This window comes from Lipophrys pholis (assembly GCF_963383615.2).
Source record: "Lipophrys pholis genome assembly, chromosome: 19".
Lineage (NCBI taxonomy): Eukaryota > Metazoa > Chordata > Actinopteri > Blenniiformes > Blenniidae > Lipophrys > Lipophrys pholis.
Genome location: NC_137647.1, coordinates 16,453,518 through 16,479,311, shown reverse-complemented (window position 1 = coordinate 16,479,311; position 25,794 = coordinate 16,453,518). Strand labels below are relative to the sequence as shown.

General features: G+C 40.0%; 1 protein-coding gene across 1 annotated transcript; it reads left to right on the top strand.

Moving 5' to 3' along the window:
* Positions 1 to 285: 285 nt before the first annotated feature.
* On the top strand, positions 286 to 23,596 carry hs3st2 (heparan sulfate (glucosamine) 3-O-sulfotransferase 2; the record flags this gene model as incomplete). The annotated part of the gene is made up of 2 exons (XM_080488186.1): positions 286 to 800; positions 22,978 to 23,596. 2 exons carry the CDS (start codon positions 286 to 288, stop codon positions 23,594 to 23,596), a joined length of 1,134 nt encoding a protein of 377 aa, XP_080344312.1.
* Between the last annotated feature and the right edge of the window lie 2,198 nt (positions 23,597 to 25,794).

Below are 25,794 nucleotides of genomic sequence, written 5' to 3'. Positions count from 1 at the left end.
CCCTCTAAATGACTTGCAAGAGGAACTTGTTTTGATGAGGACTGACCCAATTCTCCCAGCGGTATTGACACCCAGCTCCAAGTTTGTTCTCGCAGTTACGCAGCGTCTGAGAAGAGATGAGGGGACTCGTGCGCAACTGAAACCTCCAAGAAGCCCCCTCCCCTATTCTCACATGCCAGTCGGGAAGAGTTTGGAACCTGTATCATCGCTTGACTCCGTCCGCAGACCGACAGAGGGAGGGAGACTCCGATGGAAAGCCATGCAGCACTTTGAACCCATGGCGACATGGCACATAGGTTCCTCTCATCTGCGAACAGATTCAGCGCCAGATTCGCCTTCATATTCACCGTGTCACTCTCCTGCACCTACCTGTGCTATAGTATCCTCTTCTGTCGCGGCACAGTTATGACAAGCCAGGCGTACGAGGGGAAACGATGCCCGCCGAGCAAGAACGCCGGTGGGAAGAAACTTCTGGGGAAGCTGGATCAGTGCGCGTCGCTGGGAGTCCGATCCGCTGCGCAGGAGTCCGCAGCTGCCCAGCGAGGAACGAGCGCACTCCGAGAGCAAACCAAAGCCCCGCTCCTGTCTGCAGGACACTTGGTTGACCTCAAGTTGAGAAATATGAGTTTTGCACAGAAGTACGGGAACAAGAAGCTCCCCAACGCCCTGATCGTCGGTGTGAAGAAAGGGGGGACCAGGGCGGTGCTGGAGTTCATCCGGATACATCCAGATGTGCGCGCACTGGGAACTGAGCCGCACTTTTTTGACAGAAACTACGACAGAGGGCTGGACTGGTACAGGTGAGGAGATATGAAACAAGCATTGTGATTTTACTTTCTTTTTTTTTTTTTACTTCATTGACTTTTTGCGTTGTTGTTTCTCTGCTAAAGAATCTTTATATTCATCTTTTACACTATAACAGGGGAACAAATGTCTCCAGCCCACCCCCCCCCCCCCCCCCCCCCCCCCCCCCCCCCCCCCCCCCCCCCCCCCCCCCCCCCCCGTTTCATTAGAAACCATAGATAATTATACCTCTCAATATTAAAAAGATCTTCTAATGATTCAGTTTATTGTCTAGTTTAAATGGGATTTCTTCAGTTGGAATCATGTGACATGAGATGTTTTGCTGAAGATGGTTTATTTATCCATTTTTCTATACTGCTTTATCCGGTCCAGGGTCCCATATCACAGATAACAATGGACAAAGGTAGGATGCACCTTGAACTGGTCACCAGTTTATTTATTCATTCACTTAAACTTGTTTTCCGAGCATTTTCCCAATAAATCATTCGACAACACTATATCATTTTAACCAACAGATCTATAATAATGATAAAAGCATCTGTGTAAATCATATGCACAAATTGATGCACTTGTAAGGCCAAAAAAAAAAACCCCATACGTATCAAAAATATCATAATAACCTAATTGTGGACATCTGAAACAATCGTTTCTATTTATTGACCCCATCCTTCTCAAACATGAGAGAAGTTGTTTACTGTGCATCGCAGCCTGACATTCATTTTAAGTGTACCATGACTCCACCATGCTCAGTCTAAACATAAGCAATCTGTTGAGAAGAACTCACACATATCCTTGGTGCACATTTGATCTCCCCTTTTCTAAAGTCATTTTTTCCCCCTCTTTCCCCGTGTGCTGCTCATGTTCGCTGTCAGCTGAGCTGGATGACACTGAGCAGACAGCGCCATAAGGCTGATGTAGGGTGATGTGGTTCACACACACAAAAAGAAATATCACAGCCAACACCACCAGTGACACAGGCACCCCCCAGGTTGCCAACTGCGTTCAAACAGGCGAAACGCTGGCACAAAATGTTCCCTCGCAGTTTGATAAAGGTAAAAGGGGCTCACACGGTGCAACAAGGTTTCCACCCCTCCTCATGAAGTGCACTGCTACTTCTTGAGGTTTCTATGCAGGCACCTCCAGTTGAACCTTTGGGAAAATGACCTTTCAATCCGCCCTCTAGTTTATGAACAAGCTTCAAAAAGAAGCATGCCATTCAAATAGGATGCAGAAAGTCTATGGTTACTTTCAACAAAAAGCCAAATGATTACTGGCTGTTTCCAGGCAGCGGGGAAAATCTCTCCCTCCAGTCTACAAATGTTCTTCTTAAAAGGTGTGATGGTGTTGAGTTGCATTGCATTTGATTGTTGGAGCTGTCCACCCACGTGTACACAATGCCACCACTGTGGGGCTGTGCCACTGCTTCCAACACTGAGAAACAAGTGAGAAAGTCTGTCGTCGTGCTGCAATGCAGGAATGAAGAGCAGAGTTTCAGCAAATTATTCTGTATCCCAGCACCTGTCCATCAAGGCTCAGACGATAGTTTGCTCATATCTTCTCTTAAATACAGCGTGTGACATGTTCGGTTCCTTGTCTCGACCTTCAGATGCCTGGATTTGCATTTTCAATATTAATGGTTGACGTTAACATTTGAATTTGTGTCCTCTTGAACTAACCACTCCAAATTTAACTGTGCTCTGTGTGTTTGTTACGTCATGGTCGTGGCTGATTGACACAAACATTGGGTATCCTCAATCAAAATAACTAGGCTTGTGTTTGTGGCTGCGTTTTGAATCAGCTTGAGTAAGAACAAAGCTTCTTAATTATTCAGTAATTGGTTCATCTAGTTTTTTATTTGATGAGTTTGGATAAAGAAAAATGAGAGTTGGTTTGAATAATTCTACTCCAGGAGCTCGTTTGACATGAAAAATGTAGGCAAATGAAACAATAATGCATTCTTGATAATGAATATCACAGTGCAGTCATGCAGATACAAAACCATCCACCACAAAGATTATTAGTGTGCTGGTGTCATCACACAAACAGCTACACATTGAGAATATGTCCTTTTTATCCTCCAACTAATGAACCGGGGCTATGATGTTACTGAATTAATAAATATGAGGAATAACTCAAAGTGTAGTCTCCTGTGTTGGTGAATTGATGTCAAGGAACTTAATATATCATTATTTATTGACATATATGTATGTGTACGAGCACATCTACTCTATTTCCAGTGATCTGTGTCTAACTTTACTGGATATATTTATGATATCGTGAGACCAAAAAAAAAAAAAAATCTATTTTGAAATTCTATATTTCAGAGCAACTCCAATTTATTATTGGTTGATAATTATACAGATACCAATTACTCTCTCAAACAAATCTCATATTAATTATAATTTGCCTTGTGTAATCCAATAATCCATTATTTTTACATCAAAAGTAATCACAAGCGTGTAAATCTTATTCTGCCTCAATTTAGGCCAAAATCACTTGTATTTCGATATTGTATCTGATATTTTATGATTTTTAATGGATATTCCAGAAATATTAAACATCATCATCCCCTCGCTTATAATTAACAAACTTTAAAAAGTTTGTTGCCTTTTTTCTGGTTTTCAAAACATATTGCAGCCTTACGGAGGCTTTATTTATTGAAATCTCCCCCATTAGATTTTTGCTTGAAATAAGAATTATTAATCAAGTAAAGGAATACTTTGCCTTTTAGCAGTATGGGAATGGCAAGCAGTTTGTTTGTTTTTATCCATGATAGTAGATACTATTTTACACCTAAAACAATTATCTCAATGGTCCTAATTATTTTTAAATATCAAACTGAGGTTTGAGTTTATTTGCAGGCACTGGAAGCAGCATTCTGCTTTTTCAGTAGAAAATAAAACTTCCCAAGGCGCTTCTTTATGGTCATATGGTTTTTACTGTTGTGTGCATTTAGCATATTATATTGACGTAAACGTAATGCTCTCACAAACAACACCGCTCGTCTCAGTACCAATTAACAGCGCAGCGCTGCAAAGCCAAATACTTCAGCAAATTCCTCAGTGCACTTTCAATATGGGCCCAGAGGATAAGTCTTTTCACTGCTGAAAGGCTTGTTTAATTTATGAAAACGCACGCGCTCACGTGGCCAAACGTAGACAGTGTCATTTAGTCAGTTGTACGAATGTATTATTCATCAGTCTTTCTTTATTAACGAGCATCTACACAACACGGCGGGAGAGCCAAACATCAGTTAAACATCTGAATTACATCTGAAGACAGCAAAGCGAGTACGCAGCGAGGGGGAAAACAGCTGTGCAGCCATTTTTCTGCTTCTTCCACACACCAGATCAGACATGGAACGCTTCAGGCGTCCCGCCATGAGTCCATTCACTGTCTCTGCATCCTCCATCATCACAATCTATAATTTTAATGCGGCTCAGCAACAATCACTATCTCCATCGCCAAGCGCACTACTTGGTCAGAGCTTTGGGGTTTTATAGACTCTCTTTATCGTCACTCTAACTTTTAACAAAAAATAAATCACAGTCCCAAGCTGATATTACTCCACTTGTGGGAAATTACAAAGTTGGTATATTGCGCACTTGTCAGAAGCTGACAGTTCATTATTTTTTTTTAATATATACTTAAATACTACTCTGTACCCAGCAAACAAACTAATTGAGGCTGAAGCAAAGTTATTTAACCTGACAGTCAACAGAAGATACTGTTAGTGATTTTCTGTCACTTTGTTTGGGTTGGTGGCAGCATGTCACATGAAGTGTCTTTCATTTAATTTATCTGAGACAACTACCTCCAACCGAAGATCCGTCCATGTTCTATACGGCTGTGTCCATTTTATTATCACGGGGAGGGGGGCTGGAACTGATTTGATTTTTGAGTCTTTCTTATGTGGAACCGTTTGTACTGTTGATGCTTCTTGAATTAATTTTCCAACGTAGATTGTCAGTGAACGTGGGAGTGATTGTGACATGACCATGGATGGGTGACGTGTCCTGTGGCTTCTCCACCTTACACTATTGCCATTGACTCTAAGTTGGATAAAACAGCTCGGCATGCGGGACGGATGAATGAAAAGATTGGATGGGGATGTCTTGGTTCCCAGAGGATAAAGAAAACGTTTTTATATGATGCGTTCAGGGATCAGACTTCAATCATCAGCTCTGACTTTACCTCCATCAGGCTCACATTATGAACTAAGATCAAAATCATCGTCTGATAATTTTCTGTTGATGAATCGATGTAATTGAGCGTGAAAGTTGATTATTAACTTTCATTTAAGTAATGAGAGAGTGCATTTCAGCTGCATCTCCTCTGGGGTTGCCACAATAAATCATAGTGAGCCGCATGTTGGATTTGGCTCAAGTTAATGCCGGATGCCCTTCCTGATGCGACCAGGGAGTTGAAAAGCCTTGCTCAGGACCCAGAGTGATGACACATCAGAAGTGGGATCAGAATTAACAGACCTGTGGTTACAAGCTTTTCTTTGCAACTGCAAAACAACACCTACTCTCTATATACTGTTTAATATGATGACATAAGGTGTCATGCAAAGGCCCAGGCGCAAAAAGCCTCAAATGCATCTTTTTTTTCCCCCCCGATAATGGGAGGAAACTTAGAGTACACGGACAGGGAAAACGTGCAAACTGAACACAGAGATTCGTCTACACCACTATTAATTTATGTAATAATATGCTCTAAATACAAAGTGTCCCCTTTTTTATGTCATCAGCTGTTTAGATAAATGGAGTCAACGTTATTATCCCCTGAGGCATAGGGCTCCATTTCACTGCTTCACAGAAAAAACACTATCGCAGGTTAAAAACAAGAAAACAAAAGAAAATGACAGGGTAAAACTACCATCACAGGATGAAAACGCCACCGCAAAAAACAAATTCCACACATTTCTCCCCGAGATACAACTACAACCGATTTTCTTTGATCCATTTGAAACCCCTTACTTATTTCTCGCGACACGTTCCCAACAACTTAAATCTGTTAAAACATTCAAAACATACATGCAACACCAAATTAACTGTGCTGGGTTTCAATGCAGCGGCCAGTTGTTCGGCACAGTCTGTCTTGTTACATTAAGCGTGTGACAGGCCATTTAGGCTCAGAAGAAAAATGGTGCAGTGTTCATTACTGTGCCTCCTGAACAGAACACACACATGGCCTCATTTATTCTGTATGAGGGTGTTCTCATAACCATACAGGACCTGATGAAACTGGCATTTCTCCGCCACCAATTTTCTCACACCTTTTTTCCTTCTTTTTTTTTTTTTTCCTCCCCCATTCTCCACAGAATGATAAAGATCAAACAAAAAAAACACATTGCTACACACCATCAAAACTTAAAAGGGCATCTTAGCTCTATTGATTTCACAGGAGTCGGAGACACTTCCAGTTTCTTCTCCGAGAAGGGTTGAAGTCGTACAAGAGGCTACGGATATTCTCCAGGTCCCCATTAATTGGCTCGGGGAGGCAGGGAGCTCTGGAAACAGTATCATCAGAAAGGTTGATGAGGACAGAAAGTTAGATGGTTCTCATTTAACACAGAAAACCACACATTACAGAGCGAGGGGCGGTCAGGCCGAACTCTGCATTATTAATGAGCTGTCTTCATTCCCATGCAGCAAAGAGACATGTAGTGGTTAACATTAATTACCAAACAACTCTTTTTGAGACATTTCCCAACTGAAACCAGCCTGAAACAGAGAAATTCTACTTTTGATTCAGTATAATTATACATAGAAATAATTTAATGGTGCATACGTCGGAAACCAATCAAGCTCCATCCCTGGTCTTATTATACAGCGAACAGTTGTGTGAACAGCGCAGGCTTGATGGAGGCCTGTGATTTAAAGGTCCCATATTGTGCAAAATTCACTTTATAATGGTTTTCTAACAGACATATATTTTCCCCATGGCCTGTGTATGAGGCCCCAAAGGTGAAGAAAGTCTGTTATCTCGCTCCACTTTTTAGTGAATATGTGCTCAAATAGGTCATTCAGAGGTTTTTCCTTCATGACCTCATGTGGGGAAATAACCACTCCCCCTGGCAGTGGGTACTCACCATGACCCTCACACAGGAAGATAGAAACTTACAAAGATTACTCATATACTAAATAAATTCTCTACACAGCTGATTGTACACAGAAACAGCCTCTTCTCAGTAGAGCTCACAAGAGGGATTTTTAGACCGGCTGAAATCCAGGTCCAAAGCTGGATTTGGGGCAATACACTTTGAATACAATGCTGTTGAACCTCTGACACCTGCGTGAAATTGTTAAAAAATGGTTTAATATGGGACCTTTAAATAAATTCATATTAACTGATATATGTATATGAATTTGAGATTAATTCACAAAACAGTGTTGTGGATTAACAGTCCTATTGAGTTCATACCTGGCTGTCACGGTACAGAAGTCTGAAGTCATGTGATGTAAAAAATGATAAGGGCAAGAAATAGAGCACTGTTACTCAAAGCACAACGAAATGTACAGCATGTAACCCATTGAGATCTCTGGATGCATATCTGCTACGTCTATCACTATGACTATGTGAGATGCTTCACAAGTGCATTGCATTGGTCAGGGGTCTTCAATCGATATTATTAACACGGTCACGTCTCTAACTCTGCAGGGAGAGTTGCATACCTGTTGCTTCAGGTCCTCGGCGGTCAAGCTACTTTCATTCTTTACGTCAGTGCTTCTGGCGTCTCTGCTCTAACTTGCTTTTTTGATGAAAGCGGATGCAATGGGGAAAACATGCTGTACATATTATAGAGTCTGTGAACAGTTTGGAGACACTGTTATTATTGACGATGTCATTAAGGATTTTATGGATGCGTGAAACTCATCCAGTGAATTTTATATGATACATAAGCTGCTGTCAGTGTGCGACTTTAAAAGACGGGAATCAATGAAAATGGAAAGGTGGGCTGAGTAGAGTTTGATTCATGCATGTCAACATTCAAAAAACATCCATCGTGCCACTGGTGTTCAAAAAGCAGGTCTTTTGGGGATTCTCTGAGGACAAAGTTACAACCCTAGTCAATGTTTAAAAATTAATCACATCATGCCAAATGATGTTATTCAACCACAACGCATCGCACACCTCCAATAGTATGGATGACATCATGCAGGAAGCTAGCATGCAGCTCACCTGCTGCAAAAGATAAAATATGCAGCATCACTGCCAATCTGCCCTGTCCTACGTCATACTTGACACAGAGTTTATCTATTTCTTTCTCCATAAATTGCAAGCCGACATGTGACTGTTGCAGACCTGAAAGCAGCTTTGCTGCTGGTCAGACATGGCAGATATCAGACGTCTTCCTGTCACTCTGTGTCCTCAAAGCATTGGAAGTATCATTAAATTTGGACTTTCGGAGTCGCTCCCCCAAATGGCACCATCAAAATAACTCTGGCATTTTATAGACAGTGTGATTGTGGAAATATCCGACAGTCAGCGATCCTTAGCTTACATTTAGAGATTGTCAGCTTGTTAACTTCCCCCCCTTTGGCAAACTCATAGTGTCTCTGCTGACCGGGGATCAAATCCTGTCTGAGCTTCCCCTCGCCTTTCTCCACTTTCTGTGTACTTTTTGTACTTTCCCCACAATCCAAGTAAAGAGTGAAAACTTCTAAAGATGTGCAATCCATCTGCTCTCCATTTATAAATATCCTTGACTGTCACATTGCTGCAGGCTACACTGTACAGCCAGGAAGGATTGCTTCAGGTTCTAGTGTTGACGTAGATTCAAGAAATTCAAGAAACTGCCTTGAAGCCACACAAATCGGGTGGAAACTGAAGGGAAGTGTGCAAGGATGAAATTGAATCAGCCCATCACCGATTAGAACTCCCACAGTGTCACAATTTAAACCATGTTACATGAAAACAAGGCATTCTCAGGTCTTTTCCAGGTGAGATTGAACGTGTCAGCTGGAATTTCAGTCGTCAATTTATTTAGAAACTAAACAAAATGAGCAGCAATCATCATCTCGCTTGGTGCAGTTTGAGATTTCAGAGGCTTCACCCATCCGAGTGTCTTCATTTCGGTGTCCATGGATACTTTGCCTCGCCACATGTTAATGTGACAGCTCATAGCTCAGTTCAATTGAACGTGTTATTGCTCAAGGAGAGCAAGTGTCAGTCATTTCCCTCTGCAGGCCAGTCCATGAATAATTGTTATTTCAAGGAAAACAAGAGCCTCGAGTTGAAATGACAGCAGTTAAATAGGATTTTGTTGAAGGTCGGATATTATATCCCCTCTTTTTGAAACTGCTGCGCTCTTAAAATGTGTTGCAATGAAGTTGTTTAGATTCTATCATATGACAATGATGTCAGAGAGGTCCTGTTTTGCAGATCTGGTTCAGTATATTAAACCAATTTGTCCTCAATTAAATCCTGAGAAGTCGATGCATGATTCTCAGGACTGGAAATTGTTATTCACCTCTGTTCCTCCACCGAGCTGAATTGGCCACAGGACTGCTGTAATCACCCAGACTGCTCTTTGTTAACTCTTAATAGACTTTCGAAGTGGCGGGATTCTGACGCTGGTGATTAATGATCAGATGTCATCACGGCTGTAATACAAGTGAGTGATAGTTTAATAATAGAGCAGGTTTCCCTTGCGGAGATTGTATCTTTGCTGTCATATCACAAAAGGAGAAGATGCAATTTTTTGGGAACCGCAGTGACACAGACATTATGTGAATCATGCAGCACAGGAACATTTTCTCTGAACAGGCAAAGCCAGGTAATACAAACTGTTAATGGCTTTGAAGAGCAGGGAGAGGTCTGTGCGGGCTATTGGCTTCTCAGGACAAATTATTTGCAACATACATCAAAAAACATTTGATTTAAAAATGTCCGTAAACATTTAAACCACAGTTGTCAAGTCAATACAGTTCAGGCGCAAGTTTGATTTTAGAAGGGCAAGAGCAGGAAAAAAAAGAGAATAAATTAGAACTCATAATATTAGCATTAGCTCAATTAGCATTTGCTAATGCTCTTTCACTAGCAATTAGCACATGGATAACCTCCCTCCTCCTAATGGACAAATTATGAGCAACATTCCTAAAAAAACAAAAACATAACTGAGTTAATATCTTCTTTGTAATGTCACACTCTTCAGTTCAGACCAGATTGGACCCTGTGGTGGGACAGCGTGGTGTTTGACAATCGTCATAGAAACAGTAGATCTACTTATGCAAACAAATTAATCAGAAATACCAACTTAAATAATAAGCAACTACAGAGTGTAGACGCGTTAGCTTTTTCTCCATTCAGTGAAGAGACCTTGTTTTAATTGTGTTTACTTTCTGTGGAGAGTTTGCATGTTTGTTTTTTGATATTACTCACAGTAACTCTTTTCAGCTTAGGCCCTAAAAATCACAATAACATTGATTTTTTTTTTTTTAATTATAACTCTATGGCAGAAGGTGGAACTTTTTCAAAACACTCTGTCTCCATGGAAATGAGGGAAAAGATAACTTTGCAGAAATGCTGCTATTGTGCATTTCCGCCACGGCTGTAGAAAATACTTCTTCTGCACATGCATGAGAAGATGGACAATAACAACAATGATGGCCTTCAGACCTCAGTTATGACTCCCAGTCCATTCTGTCTTGGGACTTGATAGTTTTATAGTTGACAGTCACTGTCATAACAGTCCAACTTGTTTTTTTGTCCATGTGAATATATGTGTGCTTACATTTTTAATTAATTAATTAGTAAAAAAAAAAACTATCCATTTAAATTTGGATAAAATAAAAATTATTTTAGAAAAAATGGGGCCAAACATCCTGTTCTCACAACAGAAAGACCCAGATTTGAATTACAGGTACAAAACCTTTTTTTGTTGAGTTTTCATGTTTTTTCTTTTGTATTCAAAAATATGTATTTGTGGTTAATTGGTAACTCTACTGATCTAAGTGATCGTGTTCAAGATGTTTTCTCTGGCCTTTCACGCATTATCACATTTATGGATGGATGGATGGATGGATGGATGGATGGATGGATGGATGGGTGGATATAGTACTCAAAAGCAGATTTTAAAATGAATACTATTGTGTCCAAGTGAAATATACACGGGACCTGATTTACTAAGATCCTGCAGAAAACATGCTTCACTCACAGAGATAGATTGCACTTTCATATTGCATGACTGTTTTGGGTACTGAGAATGGAGAGTACCATCACTAACACACAGGAGTATTCAAATTATTGAAAAAAGGTTATGCGTACCATAGACCTTGATTTTCTGGAAATGCTTCCTTGCAGCTGCCACGGATTGATTGAATTTAGCCAATTGGACATGTTTTGGAGGAAGCGATTCAATATATTTTATCTTACAACAAATAAATATGAATTTGGTAAACCAAAAAAATAGAAAAGAAAAATGCAATATGACATCTGTCACAAAGATACCATTTTTCCATCCATTTTTATACACGCAAACCTTTAGTAGATCAACGCTGAAGCGTCTATGAGAAACTTCCCGGCTGAAAAAGTCTAATAGTAATTATATTGCCTGATATCTGGATAAAGTAATCACACTAACAAAAATCTGCCATTGCATGCATTCTCATAGTACTGCCACTTCAGCTTTAAACTGCATTGTTCGCTTTTGTTGAACACTGAAGTTTCTTTTTTTCTATTACCAAGGACTTTCGCCATCATTACACTGCCTGCTGCTTACTGTGATAACACATTGGCAATGAGAACCCAGGAGACTTTTTCTTATAATTTATTGTGTGGCCGTTTTTGTTGGTAAATTACTCCGGAGACTAACACAGCGTGAATTGGATACTTGGATTCAGGCCTCTCTGTGGTCAGCCTGTGAGCCTGCATATTGTTTAATGGCCAGGGTTCATTATTAGTCCTTGCAATGACAAACATTTGTTGTCCTTCGGGAAGTAAAGGCCATTCTCTAAATCTCTTCCTCCCCTCTTTTCACCCAGGCAGAGGCACTTCACACTTCACACTGTGATTTATGGTTTCTAAGTTAAATCCTTAAAAGATCAGAGTTTGTCTGAAATCCTCCCACTGCTCAAACTGATGATAAATTAAAAGTAATGGGGATTTGCTTTTGGACTTCCATACTGATGACACCCAGTCTATATCGATAGCATAGTGTTGCTTTTAGAAATATGCATGTCAAATATTACCATGTGTGCAACGTTCCTACATAAAACCAGTGAAGTGAAACCCCGTTTTACATTGCTTAACGTCCGCTGTGATACAAAATGCATTAATGGGCATCCATTAATATCCCACAAACATGGAAAAATGCATCACTTTAATAGAGCAAAACCACACAGCACAGCAATCCTGTGATGAAGCGAGCAGCCGCCCCACTCAGTTTGCTTTAATTTACAAGAAAACAAAACAAAAGTTCACAGTTGAGTCTACAAAGCGAGATAACTGTCCAACGGCAGTTTGATATATGTTCTTTCTGAAAAAATACAATTTACACAGAGGCCCACTGCAGGATTTACAAGAGTTCCAAGAAACCAAACCAATTCTAAGTGCCTTGTTTTCCTGAAACTGAGTGCAAAGAGCAAACCATGAGCAAAATGACACCCCGGTGTGACCAACAGATGGGTGCAATTTTGGTTGCTGTCATGCACCTTTTTCCCCAAGCGAAGTGGGAACAATCGAAGCCAAAATAATAGTGCAATAATGTAGTTTGTCTTGCACTTACAAGAGAAAATTGCTTTCTGACTATGTTCAAATAGGAGGCCCAGTGATTGTTGAGGAAAAGTGTGTGGAAGTGGGCCAATTTTCAAGACATCAGTCAAGATTGGCATGATACTACCAGTGGATTTGTTCAAGAATGCGAACCACAATTGTTTGATTGTCAAAAATTGTAGAATGTATGGCTCTGAAGTTGGATCACATTTTGTTAAGGTCCCTTTAATGCATTTCTTGAGAATTAGCCGATGTCTACAACGTAGGGAATTGTATTTGCAGCCTTTAATTAACATCAGTGTACTTTATCAAGAGCAATTTTTTTTTTGGTTTATCTCAGCAAGTTTGTTGCGGCTTCATTTGTTCATGAATGTTTGTCTTTCTGTGTTTTTGAAAGTTCTGCATGGTTGCTAAATAGTGCATCCCAAACCCTGGAGATAGAAAATAGTAGGAAATAGCCAACTTTAATAATGACTGATGAACTCAGGTGGACCAAAATAACATGCGTTGCACTACGATTTGACTCTGATTTAACGGATGTACCTTCAGTTAAACTGTGGCCTCGTGTACGTTTCAAGTGAAAACGCATCGTATTTGTGTTTTCAATTCTGAAAAGTTTTTCTTTTCTATGGCAACGGCACATTAACAATAGGTCAGACGACTAAGGTGGATTGTTCTTACAGGTGATTCTCAACTACAAAACTACCAAGTCCCTGGAGAATATTGACTGGGAGTAATGACACCCTGCATTTTCAGTGACTCTGTGCACCGTTGTTGTGTAAACGAACACCAGAATACAACACAAGTGTTTCACTAGAAACTATTGTCGTGTAAATGGGGCATATTTCGTTTATTGCTGTCTGTGCCCGTGTGTGCGATTTCATTATAAAAAACAAGACAAAACAACAGCAACCACTAGTGGTCCAACTTGAAAATTACATCGTTTTCAGCGTTTCTTCTGCTTCTGCGAAAACGGACATCGTCTGTTGCTGTGCGAATGCGAAACGTTCCTGAAATGAAAACAGAAAAACGCAGCATTTTAAATTGAGCCTAAATGAGTGAGTCGTTCTATAATCACTGTGTGGAAGGCTTCTGAAAAATATACTCTCACAATATTATTCTCAAGTAAGCGGCAGCTCAATATAAAAAAAAAAAAAAAAAGAAGGTTGTTCCCTTCCAATCATGGATATGTTTATATGGGAATTAAAGGTGCACTGTTGGTGCACAATTTTTGCTTTCATGAAAGAAACAAAAATGAATGAATGAATGTACAAATTTTTAATCCATCCTAAACTTAAGAGACAATTAGAGGTCAACTATGCAGACATAAATTCCACATGATTGTTGATACAAAACAAACTAAAGACATTTGTTTCCTATTTGAAAAAACAGGCTTCTTTCTTCTTCTTTTTTTTGACTTTGGTTCATTTATAGACTGAAAACTGTACAGAGAGCCTGTCTGGAGGGGACTCGATACAACTGTCTGTTTTTAAGTTCAAACCAAAGTGAAATGACAGTAATAAATTCTGAGTTCATTGATTGTTCTCAAGGAGATGATTCAAAGCTGACCTTTACTTGTTCTGATGGTCTGCATTCCTGATGAACCCGCATTGCTCTTTAGAAGTTGAAGTTGTTCAGCAAGACACACCTGTCTGCGACGAGCCGAGAGCGCGGTCCTCCGTTTCTCTGCACTTTCTCAGCTTCGCCGGGCGTGATGCAGCACTTTTCACCTCTGTGCAGTTAAAGGATAACACACATATGCAATGTGGCAGAGGAAGGCTGGACTGCAGTGTAACATAATGGCATCTGCAGAAATTGTGTTTCTTTGTGTTTGGGTCTTTATTGACCAGAACAAAACCTCATCGTTGGAACTTCTGTCCTCTAGTCCTTTCTAGTCATTTTGAAGTTATTGTTTTCATATGGTTCAGTCAGCAATGCACTGACTTTTACAGTGGCGTGTTCTCCCAGCCGAAGCCTGCACCGCAAGATAATGCCGTACACAAACTTAACAGGGGAATCGGCAGCGTTTTGAAATAACCGTAGACCGATAATTCAATAATAATCATTATATAATGACATTGAAGCATCCAGAGATACCTGAGTGTGAACTTCAGACCTCCAGCGAGAATGGAGATAAATTGTTCAGAGAGGAAGCCGGCATGCTCTCTCAGGTTCACCACAGTATGTACACCATAGCTTCCAGCGAGCGGCAGTTCATTAATGAAAGGTAATGGCGATTATATTATATATTACCTACCTACCTACCTACCTACCTCCCTACCTCCCTACCTACCTACCTACCTACCTACCTACCTACCTACCTACCTACCTCCCTCCCTCCCTCCCTCCCTCCCTCCCTCCCTCCCTACCTACCTACCCACCTCCCTACCTACCTACCAACTCAAACACATCTCTGTTCACGGGCCACAAACAGCCCAATTTCTTTTACAAAACATTTCAGCCACTCTCTCCAGACTGTTTGTTTGTGAAGCAAGGCGTTAGCACAGGTTCAATCAAACTTTCAAACTCACAATAGTCAAATCAACATCAAACAATTCCTCAGTTTTCCATAAAAAGAACCAGAATGCACTGGTTGACATACACACCATCATCAACATGATGGCCATGATTGTACCGAGGTACTTACATTCGTTTACTACCTCTCTAACCTAATTGTCTGGTGTGACAGGGAAGAGATCAGAAGGCTTCTTACTGAAAGAAATCTACATTTCTATGTCTGTTTTTTCACACATTGATTGAGGACAGAACTCTGCAGTCTCGTACTGCAGGGCTGTAATCACACTACAATTGTGCCGTCATCAAATGTAATAATTTGACCATTTTTAAAAGGACTCTGGCACAGATGGGTGTATAAAATGCCCGAAAGCTAAGAGGAACAGGAGCCACGCTGACATGTGATTATGAATCAGTGGCTTCACCCTCTTGTTCACTGGCTTCCTGTGAGCATCTTCAGTTCAGAGGGATTGAGGCCGTGTTTGCAGCACAAGGTTTTCAAGTGAAAACGGAAAACTTTTGTTGCGTTTTGGGGATTTTACATGACAGCAGAGCAACTGAAAACACATTTTGAAAATGCTTCGACTTGGTCTTTGTTATATTGGGGAAAACTCAACTTTTTGAAACGCTGTTCCTGGGACTTGGTAGTTTTATACTTATATATAGAGTCAACCATTATAGAAATCCAACTTTGTCATCTGTCCAAAACAAATGTCTTTTTTTTTCAATAGATGTGCGAAAGACAAAATACAAACTGCAGAGGAAAACTTTTTGTTATTACTGAATGTGCTGCAAAGTGTAAAACCACAAGTGTAAAAGCAGCTGGAGAGCAAATAGAAAAACCTACCATATGTCTGAGATATATCTTTTAAAAGGCAAAAGAAATGTTATGATAAACGTCCAAGATAAGAAGTTAAGAATTCAGTGATGCTTTTTATTCCCTGTAGAACCAAAAAGCCACTTTTTTAATGTAGAATTTTAAAAATCCTGCAAAGAATACTACTTCACCTTTTACAAAAATAGATGCAAATGTTCCAATTTTCGTCTTTAAAAACTCACTTAAAAAACACAGCTTCACCTCTCATAGCTCCTAACACGACCCTCTTTAATAATATGGACAGCTTTATTTTCTCTATACTTGACACTTTTCATCACATGAAATACAACTTAGCAGTGTCGGTGATAAATCCTGCCATACCCAATGTTTTCTGTGCAATTACAGTATCAGACGTAACGTTGAAACAAGCGTAATGAATGAGCCTTTAACCCCGTTCTCCTGACACAGGTCTCATTTACAGTGTTGGGCAGATCTTCCACACCTGAGTTCGTTTTTTCCCGGCGTGATTAAAATGTCACAGTCAAGCCTGTAATTCATCTTGACTTAAAGTTTGACCAAGAATCGTGGAGAAGATTGTAAATTACCCCAAAGAATTTGCTGTTGATTCAGAGTGAGAAGGTGGTAATCAATCAAGGCACTTCACTCCACTCAAATGTCACTTAATCACGGTGTGTGTATCTGTTCGTAAAAAGCAAGATGTTCACGTTTAAGATTCATTTAAAGTTTCTGTCTAACTTCCAAAAACAGTTACTACCCTCGAAGCGACTCCATTGGAATGGTGTCGATTTTGTAATTGCAAATAATTATTATCCACCGAGGACCGAACAGCTTTTGGTGAAGGCACGCCAAAATCTGCTGCTGTAAAAGCCCTCAGTTTTATCTTTTCATTTCAGATGCTGTGTGCAGTGATGATTGTGTCTTGGGGGCATGATGTGAGAAAAAAAAAAAAAAAGAATCCTTAAAAAAGAACATTTCTGATGGTTGGTACAGACACCTGCCTCAGGTATCACATGTTCGCCTCCTGGCCTGATTCCTGCCATCACAATGACAAACAGACACACAAATGAGGCAGCAGCTGCCATGTCTTCCAGTGAGCTGCATGATTTATTTTGGAAAAATATATATTTTCACACTTTGTTTGGGCATAAAAAGATGCGCCGAACCATTAAAAGTTAGTATGTATCCATTTGAAATCAGCTGTACCAGAGCCAGCTCACACAAAGATGCCAATTTTATGATAACCAGACAAATGAACCTCGACATGAGCCCTGACTACAAAATGCTGGATCAAAAAAAAAAAAAATAAATAAAAAATAAATGTTGGTAGATATCACAGGCGCAACCCCCTAGTGTTCCTCATTAACATCACTCTAAGACATTCAACTTGGAACATATTGGTCCAGGCTGCTCCCACTGACATGAAAGTGTCCTTTATACCGTAGGAGGCGGGGAGTTTGAATGTGAAGAAAAAAAAAAACCCAGACTAACTTTCTTTGATCATCGTGCTTTCTTCTCCTTGGCTGCAGTTACAGCTAGTTAAACAATCCCGCCAAATCAATGAGTGAAACAACAGATCTAAGACAACAGGTGGTGCTTCAAAGAGCAAGAGATTAAGAGTCATGAAGCAAAGGCAAGAGGAATCACCCAAAAGTATTTGTGTTTTCACCTCGTCTGGTGCTGACGTAACAGTCACTTCATGTGATTTGTGCCAGCTTTGTTTCAGCTTTTATTCTGGAACTCCACTCAGAAAGAGATAATAGAGCATTTTTAGATGATTTATACAACAGAGAGAGTAAATCTAAAAGACTTACACAGTGTGTGTGTGTGTGTGTGTGTGTGTGTGTGTGTGTGTGTGTGTGTGTGTGTGTGTGTGTGTGTGTGTGTGTGTGTGTGTGTGTGTGTGTGTGTGTGTGTGTGTGTGTGTGTGTGTCCATTAAACTTGTGACGTTTGGCTTTTGTGGTAAAGTTTTCACTCAGATTTAATGCAAATCTGATTTTAATGTGTTATGAACTAATCAGGAGAGGCATAAATATGTGTCTGCTTGTTTGTGTGTGAATGACTGAAGATACTTCACCGACATAACATGTCAAGTAAATGTATCTTAAAATCTAAGTAGCTACACGTTAATGTGGTTAACCCGGAACTGACTCAGAACAAGCTCTAAAATTAGTTTGGAGGCTAAATGTCATCTTATTTTTTGTCAAAAGAAATGATCCTTCTTAACAGCAGAAGCAGTAAATTACATTTGGAGTAAAATGCGTTTAGTATGAAAGTAAAAGAAACGTCTCTGCAACTGAAGCACTTGTATCGTTTAGTGTTGTGTTGATTCTATTTATCACTGTTATTGCAAACATTTTCACCTAAATGTGAAGTTGTAAAGGTTGTTGTTTCGATGATATATTAAATCATTTGTATATTTTATTGTTTTGCGTTTCTTTTAAACATCACCCACTGTTTCCTCTTTCATCACAAAAGACACCCTTCCATGTGTATATCTAACTTGTAATGGCCACACTTATTTTGCTGTTTTTTTGTCGTATTCTGTCAATATTTATGTAATTTAATTAATCGGTCAGGCAAATCGTGGCATTTTAATAATTTGGATCATTGACTTCAGCTCTGTTCTGGCCCCGATACCCTTAAAGTGGTGATAGATTTATATTTTAGTGACTGAGCCATATGTTCAGACTTCAAACAGCAGTCTTTTAGTTAGAAAATATTAAGTGTGCCGTCTGTAAGAGATTCACAAGGACTAGACAGGCACTTGTGGTGGTGGCCTCACTTCTTTGTTGTGTTTGTTCAGATGGAGAGGGTCACAGGTATTTGTCACTCACCAGACTAATGTTACTCCCCGCCTATAGAAATAAGGCTGTAGTGCCAGCAAAAAAAAATATTTCAAGTTGAAGTGCAAGCTTTCTGCTTTTCCTTTTATTCATGTGTCACTTATCTCATTCAGCGCGACAGTCCCTTCAACAGTTTTCAGAGGAACGGTTGTATGTGTCGTAGATTCTGCTCCATTCACTAATGTTTGCAACTGTAAATGGAAAACTATCGTTGTATTTTGAGTGTATGTTTACATAACAACGGCGTTTGGAGCCACTGAAAAAGCAACTTGAAAACGATAGAAACGATGGAAAATTAGATTTTTTTTGGGGGGGGGGAAACGTTTCTACTCCGTCTCCCTGGCTACATGGGAAACGGCAACTTTTCTGAAACACTGCGCAACTCCCAAGTTCAGCAACATCTTCTTGTCCAGTAACTATATTTGGAGGAATGTGTTTTGGCCTGCAGTGTGTTATTTGATGAAAGGCCAGTGTGATACAATCACTCCGCAAGCGCGTGCAGTCTCTGTTTGGCGATGGTGGTGCTCGTTTCTCTGCGGGGAGAGGTGGGATCCTTTTGAAATCTTAACATTTTACTCGGCCCTTTACAGTTTGCACTTGCCTCCTCCATATCTCAGGATAGTCAGACATCTTTGAGATGCAAGTCACACACACAGTTTTTATTGCAAATGTGCGGCGCATGCATTAACGCCTTTGGAAAAAAAAGGTGCTAATATCACCCAATGTAAGTGGGATTTTATGGAAAACTGAGTGTTACTTGTGTGTTGATGTAGCATTTTAGAAAGCTATCTTTATTTTCAGATTCAATTCAATTCAACTTTATTTATATAGCGCCACATGTAACACAGTCATTTGTACGTGCTTTTAACAGAAAGAAAGAGACACTTAAACGGTTGTTAAAGACAGCAGGATAGTGCTGAACTATTGCAGTATATCTTGTGTTGGTAATATGAAGTAATTATTCAACATCCCATCCACTTTCTCAATCTGTTCATTGAAGAACTGGGACCAATCCCAGCTGATAATGAGTGAAGGCCAGTCTACACCACTAACAGGTCACCTGTCAATTACACACACTCACATTTGCACCTACATCCCATTTAAGCACTATCCTCTTTGTAATGACGCCGCCATAATGTCCAAATGTATCTACAGCATTTATTTTTCTGTTAATGATTTGACGGTGTGTTTCATATTCAGCCTAATCTGACCAGAGATCTGAAATCCTCCGTGCCACTGTGTCTCTCTTAAGGTCAGTCTTTGGACAGTTCTTATTAGGACGACCTCTGCAGCCTTCAGCATTTGACTTTTAACAAATTTATCCTCAGAGCATTGCTTTGATGCTAATGCTCGACCTCTCGTCTCTCCGGCCACTTTTACACGACGTATCACATGAAACGTCGCGTTGTTTCAGAAACGTTTTGCATTTACACACCAACCTTTTTAACACATGGCAACCAACGGCAGACACACTGGGAAAACAATGTAGTTTTTAGTAAATAAGTAGATAGAACATAGAGATGCTGGCTGGATGTACCTCCATACACATCTGTGAAAATCCTGAACTCAAACTAAGTTACCAGACGTTCAACTTTGTCTGTGAGACAGACTTGCTGCAGTTTCATTGTCTTTGTATCCAAACAACCAACGGCAATGAAAAACTCCTTTGTCAGATACCTTCATAATTCATCGGCTTTACCTTTTTCAAGAATCGCACGACCCCCTACTGCGCTGTGTGTGCAAACATTCTATCTACGGAGATGTGCACTCCCGTAGCTGTTTGTTCTGTTTTACCCAGAACCCTCTGTGACCTTTCACTGCGTGCGTGTTAACATTGTCAGTTGCGCTTTCTATTAAGACATGCGCAAGATGCTTTTGTGATCCACGCAACAATTGCTGCAGTCAGTGCTCGAAACCTCATAACGCCAAGTCTCCTCAGCAGACAGCCAAGGGTCTCTACATTTTGCACCTCCTGGAAAATGCCTGCAAGTTTCTTTTTCTTTTTTTTTAACTTAGTGTGTAGCAAAGCTGTTTGCTTGAAAAGGTGCTGTTCTCATAAAAGATTAATAGTTCCCTGGTGGCCCTGAGGCACGCAAGCCAACAACTCAAGATTCATAAATAAAGCTAAATGGATCAATATTTCTAAGACTTTGGAGGTAACCTATGGCTGGCCCTACCTTGAGAAAGAAAGCTCTGAGAAAGGTTAGGTTTTAATCGAAGCCTTCCTCCAGTAATAATAAAGAAAGTGTGGTATTTATCATCAGAACTGTGCGGCAACAAACCTGAAATGCAGGAGCTGATTCATATGCTGTGAATATAGCGATAGGAATCCAGGCACTGTATCATCTGTTATCGTGAATGTAAAAGAACAATTTAAAAGAACTATGTGCGAATTGTTTTCTCAAAACTGCCAAGATATTGTGCTGACAGTACAGCCTGGTCTCTCTTTCTGTCCGGGGAAACACAGAGCTGTGGATGTGTGAAGTATGGCTGATCTCTGTATTCTGAATGAGGCGTTCATTGTCTCAACAGCCAACACCAGACGGTTATTAATCAACTTTTATTGAACCAAAGTGTCAAAGCAGAATGACATATTGCGCCGGGAAGGAAAACTCACATGACAAATATGACAAATACAATCATTTGCCTGTGGTTTGCAAAGCCATTATCTTGGCAGCGTGATGATGATAATTATGATGCATGCTTTGGTTGTACAAGCTGTCCTGTCACCATTAAATATCCAACAAATACTCACATGATGTGTTTATCCTGAGTGTTCTTCTCAACCTCCCAGTGCAGCTGGTAGAGCTCCTCGTCCTCCAGTCTTGTGATCAGCGATCCCATTCCTCATCTCGCCCAAAATCACCAATTGGTGTCGTTCCAATTGGTAAATGGTGAATGGACTTTACTTCACTACATAGCGGACAGGCAGTGGCTAATGTGAGCGCTGTACCACACTGCTGTGGCGAAAAAGGTACTGAGCTGTAAATCAAAGCCCTCTGTTTATCAGTCAGTCTTCATGGGTCATGTGCTGAGAGAATGAGATTGTGGATACAAGCGAACAAAATCTGTTGTTTTTTTTTCTGTAGGGTGGCTGCTGAGTGAGGAGACTCAAAGTTCAGCTGCTCCTCCTCCACATTGAGAGGAGCCAGTTGAGGTGGTTCAGGCATCTGAATTGGACAATGACAACGGCGTCGTGACTCTCAGTTCATATTCTCCTGGGACCTGGGAGTTTTATAGTTGAGAATCACCCAGACTAGCAATCCAAATGTGTCATCTGTCTTCACAAATGTCCGTGTACTTGTGTGGTTTCATGACAAACACAAATAAGAGCATCGACTAGTGGTTGACCATGAAAACGATATCGTTTTCAGTGTTTCTGCCATTTCCGTGTGAACTGAGATCATTTTCAAAACGCTGCTGTGCAATTGCAAAACTTTTCTGAAACGAAAACAAAAGCGATGCGTTTTCATTTGAAGGGGGGCCTTAGACATGTTGCTAGAACAGAATGGGGGATCAAACCACCAACCTGGGGAATAGGGGAATTTCACGAGTTTTCACTAGTGGATTTTGTGTTTATGTGTGAAAACCTCTCACGAATGCAAACAAAGAAAAGGACGCTGTAAACATCCGAACGACTTTATACTGGCTCTCGCCCTTGTATAGGTCCACTCAGTATCTGGTGGAGGAAAGCGGTGTGATCCAGGTGATGGTGTAGTGAATGTGCACTCAATTAGAATAGAAATATTTCATAGTGAAGAAAAAATCCGCTGGATCCTTTAATTGTTATTATCAATGGACTTGTGCGTGCGCAGAACTATTCATAATTCACATAGTGTGCATGTGCTTCATTTCAGTAAACCATTGGTTTTGGTTGTTACCATTACAGTTAAGAATGATTGGAGTGTGGAATCTTGGTTTTAACACAATTTGCTTTTTTGTCGTACTTTTGAATAAATAGCTACAATAAGAGAATTTATATTGCTGAATGAGGTTTTTGAATTGAAGTAGTTCAATTATGGTTTGATGGTTACACAGCATAATTCAATTTAAAACGATTTTCTACTCTTGAACTTTGAGGGGAAACTTTTTTTTTTTGGTCACCCAGACAGGCCACATATTTCACTGCTTAAAGTTTAGATGTGTTTTTATTTTGTCATCCATGCAACAGAAATTCTGTGTAAATGTTATTGGACAGAAAAACAACCCCTGCTGACTCATTCATGTTATTTTATCCTCTGTGTTCCCTCCCAAAGGGGCCTGATGCCACGAACGCTAGACAGCCAGATCACACTGGAGAAGACTCCCAGCTACTTCGTCACGAGAGAGGCTCCCAGACGCATCGCCAGCATGTCCCACCAGACCAAGCTGATTGTTGTGGTGCGTAACCCAGTCACAAGAGCCATCTCCGACTACACGCAGACTCTCTCCAAGAAGCCCGACATCCCAACCTTTGAAGAGCTGGCCTTTAAGAACAGGAGTGCGGGTCTGGTCGACACGTCCTGGAATGCAATCCGGATTGGGATGTACATTCTGCACCTGGAAAACTGGCTGCAGTACTTTCGCCCGTCGCAGATGCACTTTGTGAGCGGAGAGCGGCTGATCACGGATCCGGCGGGGGAGATGGGCCGCGTTCAGGACTTCTTGGGACTGAAACGAATAATCACGGACAAGCACTTCTACTTCAATCGAACCAAAGGCTTCCCCTGCCTGAAGAAACCGGAGAGCAGCAGCCAGCCGCGATGCCTCGGTAAATCCAAGGGCAGGACTCATGTGCAGATCGAACGGGAGGTCATAGAGCAGCTGCAGGAGTTTTATAGGCCATTTAATGTCAAATTCTATGAGACTGTGGGACAAGACTTCAAGTGGGACTGAATGGGCCACATATGGCAGTTTTAAGGATAGCTCCCTTGGAAAACATACAAATGAGGGTATACAGTATAAATATATAGATATAGATATATATATATGAAAAATGGTTAAAAGAGACAAAGTATGAAATTTAAATTATATTTAAAAAGATTAATATATACAAATTTGACTTAAAAGTCAAATGATGTAAATGGTATCACATCATATTAAGAAATATTTATTTAATATTTCAAAAGAATATCTACAAAAACATGGTTTCTGTGCCGTATATATGCCATGAGGATTTATCAACAGGTAACGAGTTCATGGACAAACGCTGATGACAACACTTCCACCATTTGTTGCCACAACAAACACACCAAAAGATATGAAAATCACTTATTCATCCCATCTCATGTATTTTCTTTTTTATTACTCCACTGAAACTGAAGCACTTGTTATCACAATTAAAATGAAATATGAAATTTTCCTGTCACCTTATCTGCTGTGAAATTTATCTCGTTAACAAAAGCTCCATGGCAATTTTATTTAAAAATGTAACGTCTGCCAGAGAAATTAATAAACAGCTTTGATGCTAATGCACTGATTCAAGTTTACTCTCTGTTGAACTTCAGCCTCTTACTGTGTTTGCAGTTTTTGTTGTGACCATCGGAAATAAAGGAGGAAAAGCTTTCAATTCCAGTTTTTATTGGAGAGAATTGCTTTATTTTCCTTATTAAGGTGATTAAATGTGTAGTGCTTTATTAGTTTTTTAGAGTATTAACAGCAAACACAAAGACTTTATGTTTAACAACCCTGGTTTAAACATGCATCTTGACTTTATTTTAACTGGGTGTGAAAATCTTAAGTGTGTTCAAAATAACTTTATATATGGACATAGAAATGCCATTTTTGTGTCTTTTTATAGCTTTTAACTTTAACTGCTCAGTTAAAAAAACTGTATTTTTCTAATGAATACTTTCACCCTGTTATCACTCTGACACTGTGGCAAACATAACTAAACTATTACACACACGCACATACATTTCAGAACCTGTACTTTTAGTGTAAATTGGATACATTCGTACTTCTCAGTCTATTCTTCACAGTATTTTCTGAAATTCTATTTAAATATAAAAGGTGAGTACTTTTTTTTCCACTCACAAATATCTTCACTCAAATATTACTCAATAACACACTGAAAGTCTTGTGCTTATTCATACTTACACACAATCGTGCGGTTGTGGTCAGTCAAGGCCGCTGACGCGAACCCTTTTTGAATATGTGTCTTCATGTGGGTCATGTGGACAATACCGGAAATTGAGCCTGTTGAAATGCCGCCGTGCATGTCTGTTATCTCATTAGCTTGCGAGATTCTTCTTTTTGATTGATTTGGTTTTGCTTCCATGCTGAATGGGTCTCTGTGCTAAGTGGCAACATTAACCTCCTGATTTCTTCTTCCCCCTGCAGTCAATCAGAGTTGTCATTAATAATCTCCTGTGATGCCTGCAGTGTTCACGAAAGAGCAGGAAAACTCCAGAACAACACGGATTCTGTCTTTGCACAAAGTAACAGTAATGCAGTAATAATAAAAAAAGTCGTAACTATTTGTATTCAAATTTATGCCACACTAATATTTTGGTGTGAAATGCAGCATGCAAATGAGAGATTTGCCGGAAAACACGCAAAAAACTGCTGACATTTGAGTGAATAGCATTAAGATTCAATGTTTGCAAAGCAAATGTGGCTGGTGTAAGGAAACCCTCCATGTGTGAGCTCCTTCATACTTTTTAAGAGGTGTGGATGCTCAGGGGAGTACCAAGAGTTCCACTTAGGGGAAAACTCAAAACGTTAATAAAGGCTACAACTGCCACCTCTGATTTACTGGACTTTTTATCAGACACTTATTTATTTTGTATTCATTTCTTACGTCTTACTTTTCCTGACTTAGTTAACATTTTCTCTTTGGTAAAGCTGCATGACGTCTTCAGTTTTATGATTGTTCTGTGCCACATCCGCTCAGTTAGTGCAGAATCCGTTGGTACGAAACAAGAACAAATTGGTGACGATCACATGTTTATTTCAGTTCTTTTTTTTTTTTTTAAAGTGAAAGACATATAGAACTTAAGTTATTTCCAGGTCTGAGTTTCAGGCCCTGTTTACATAACATTTCAAATGTTGTTTGTTTTTAAAAAAAAAAAAAAAAACACACACACATGCAT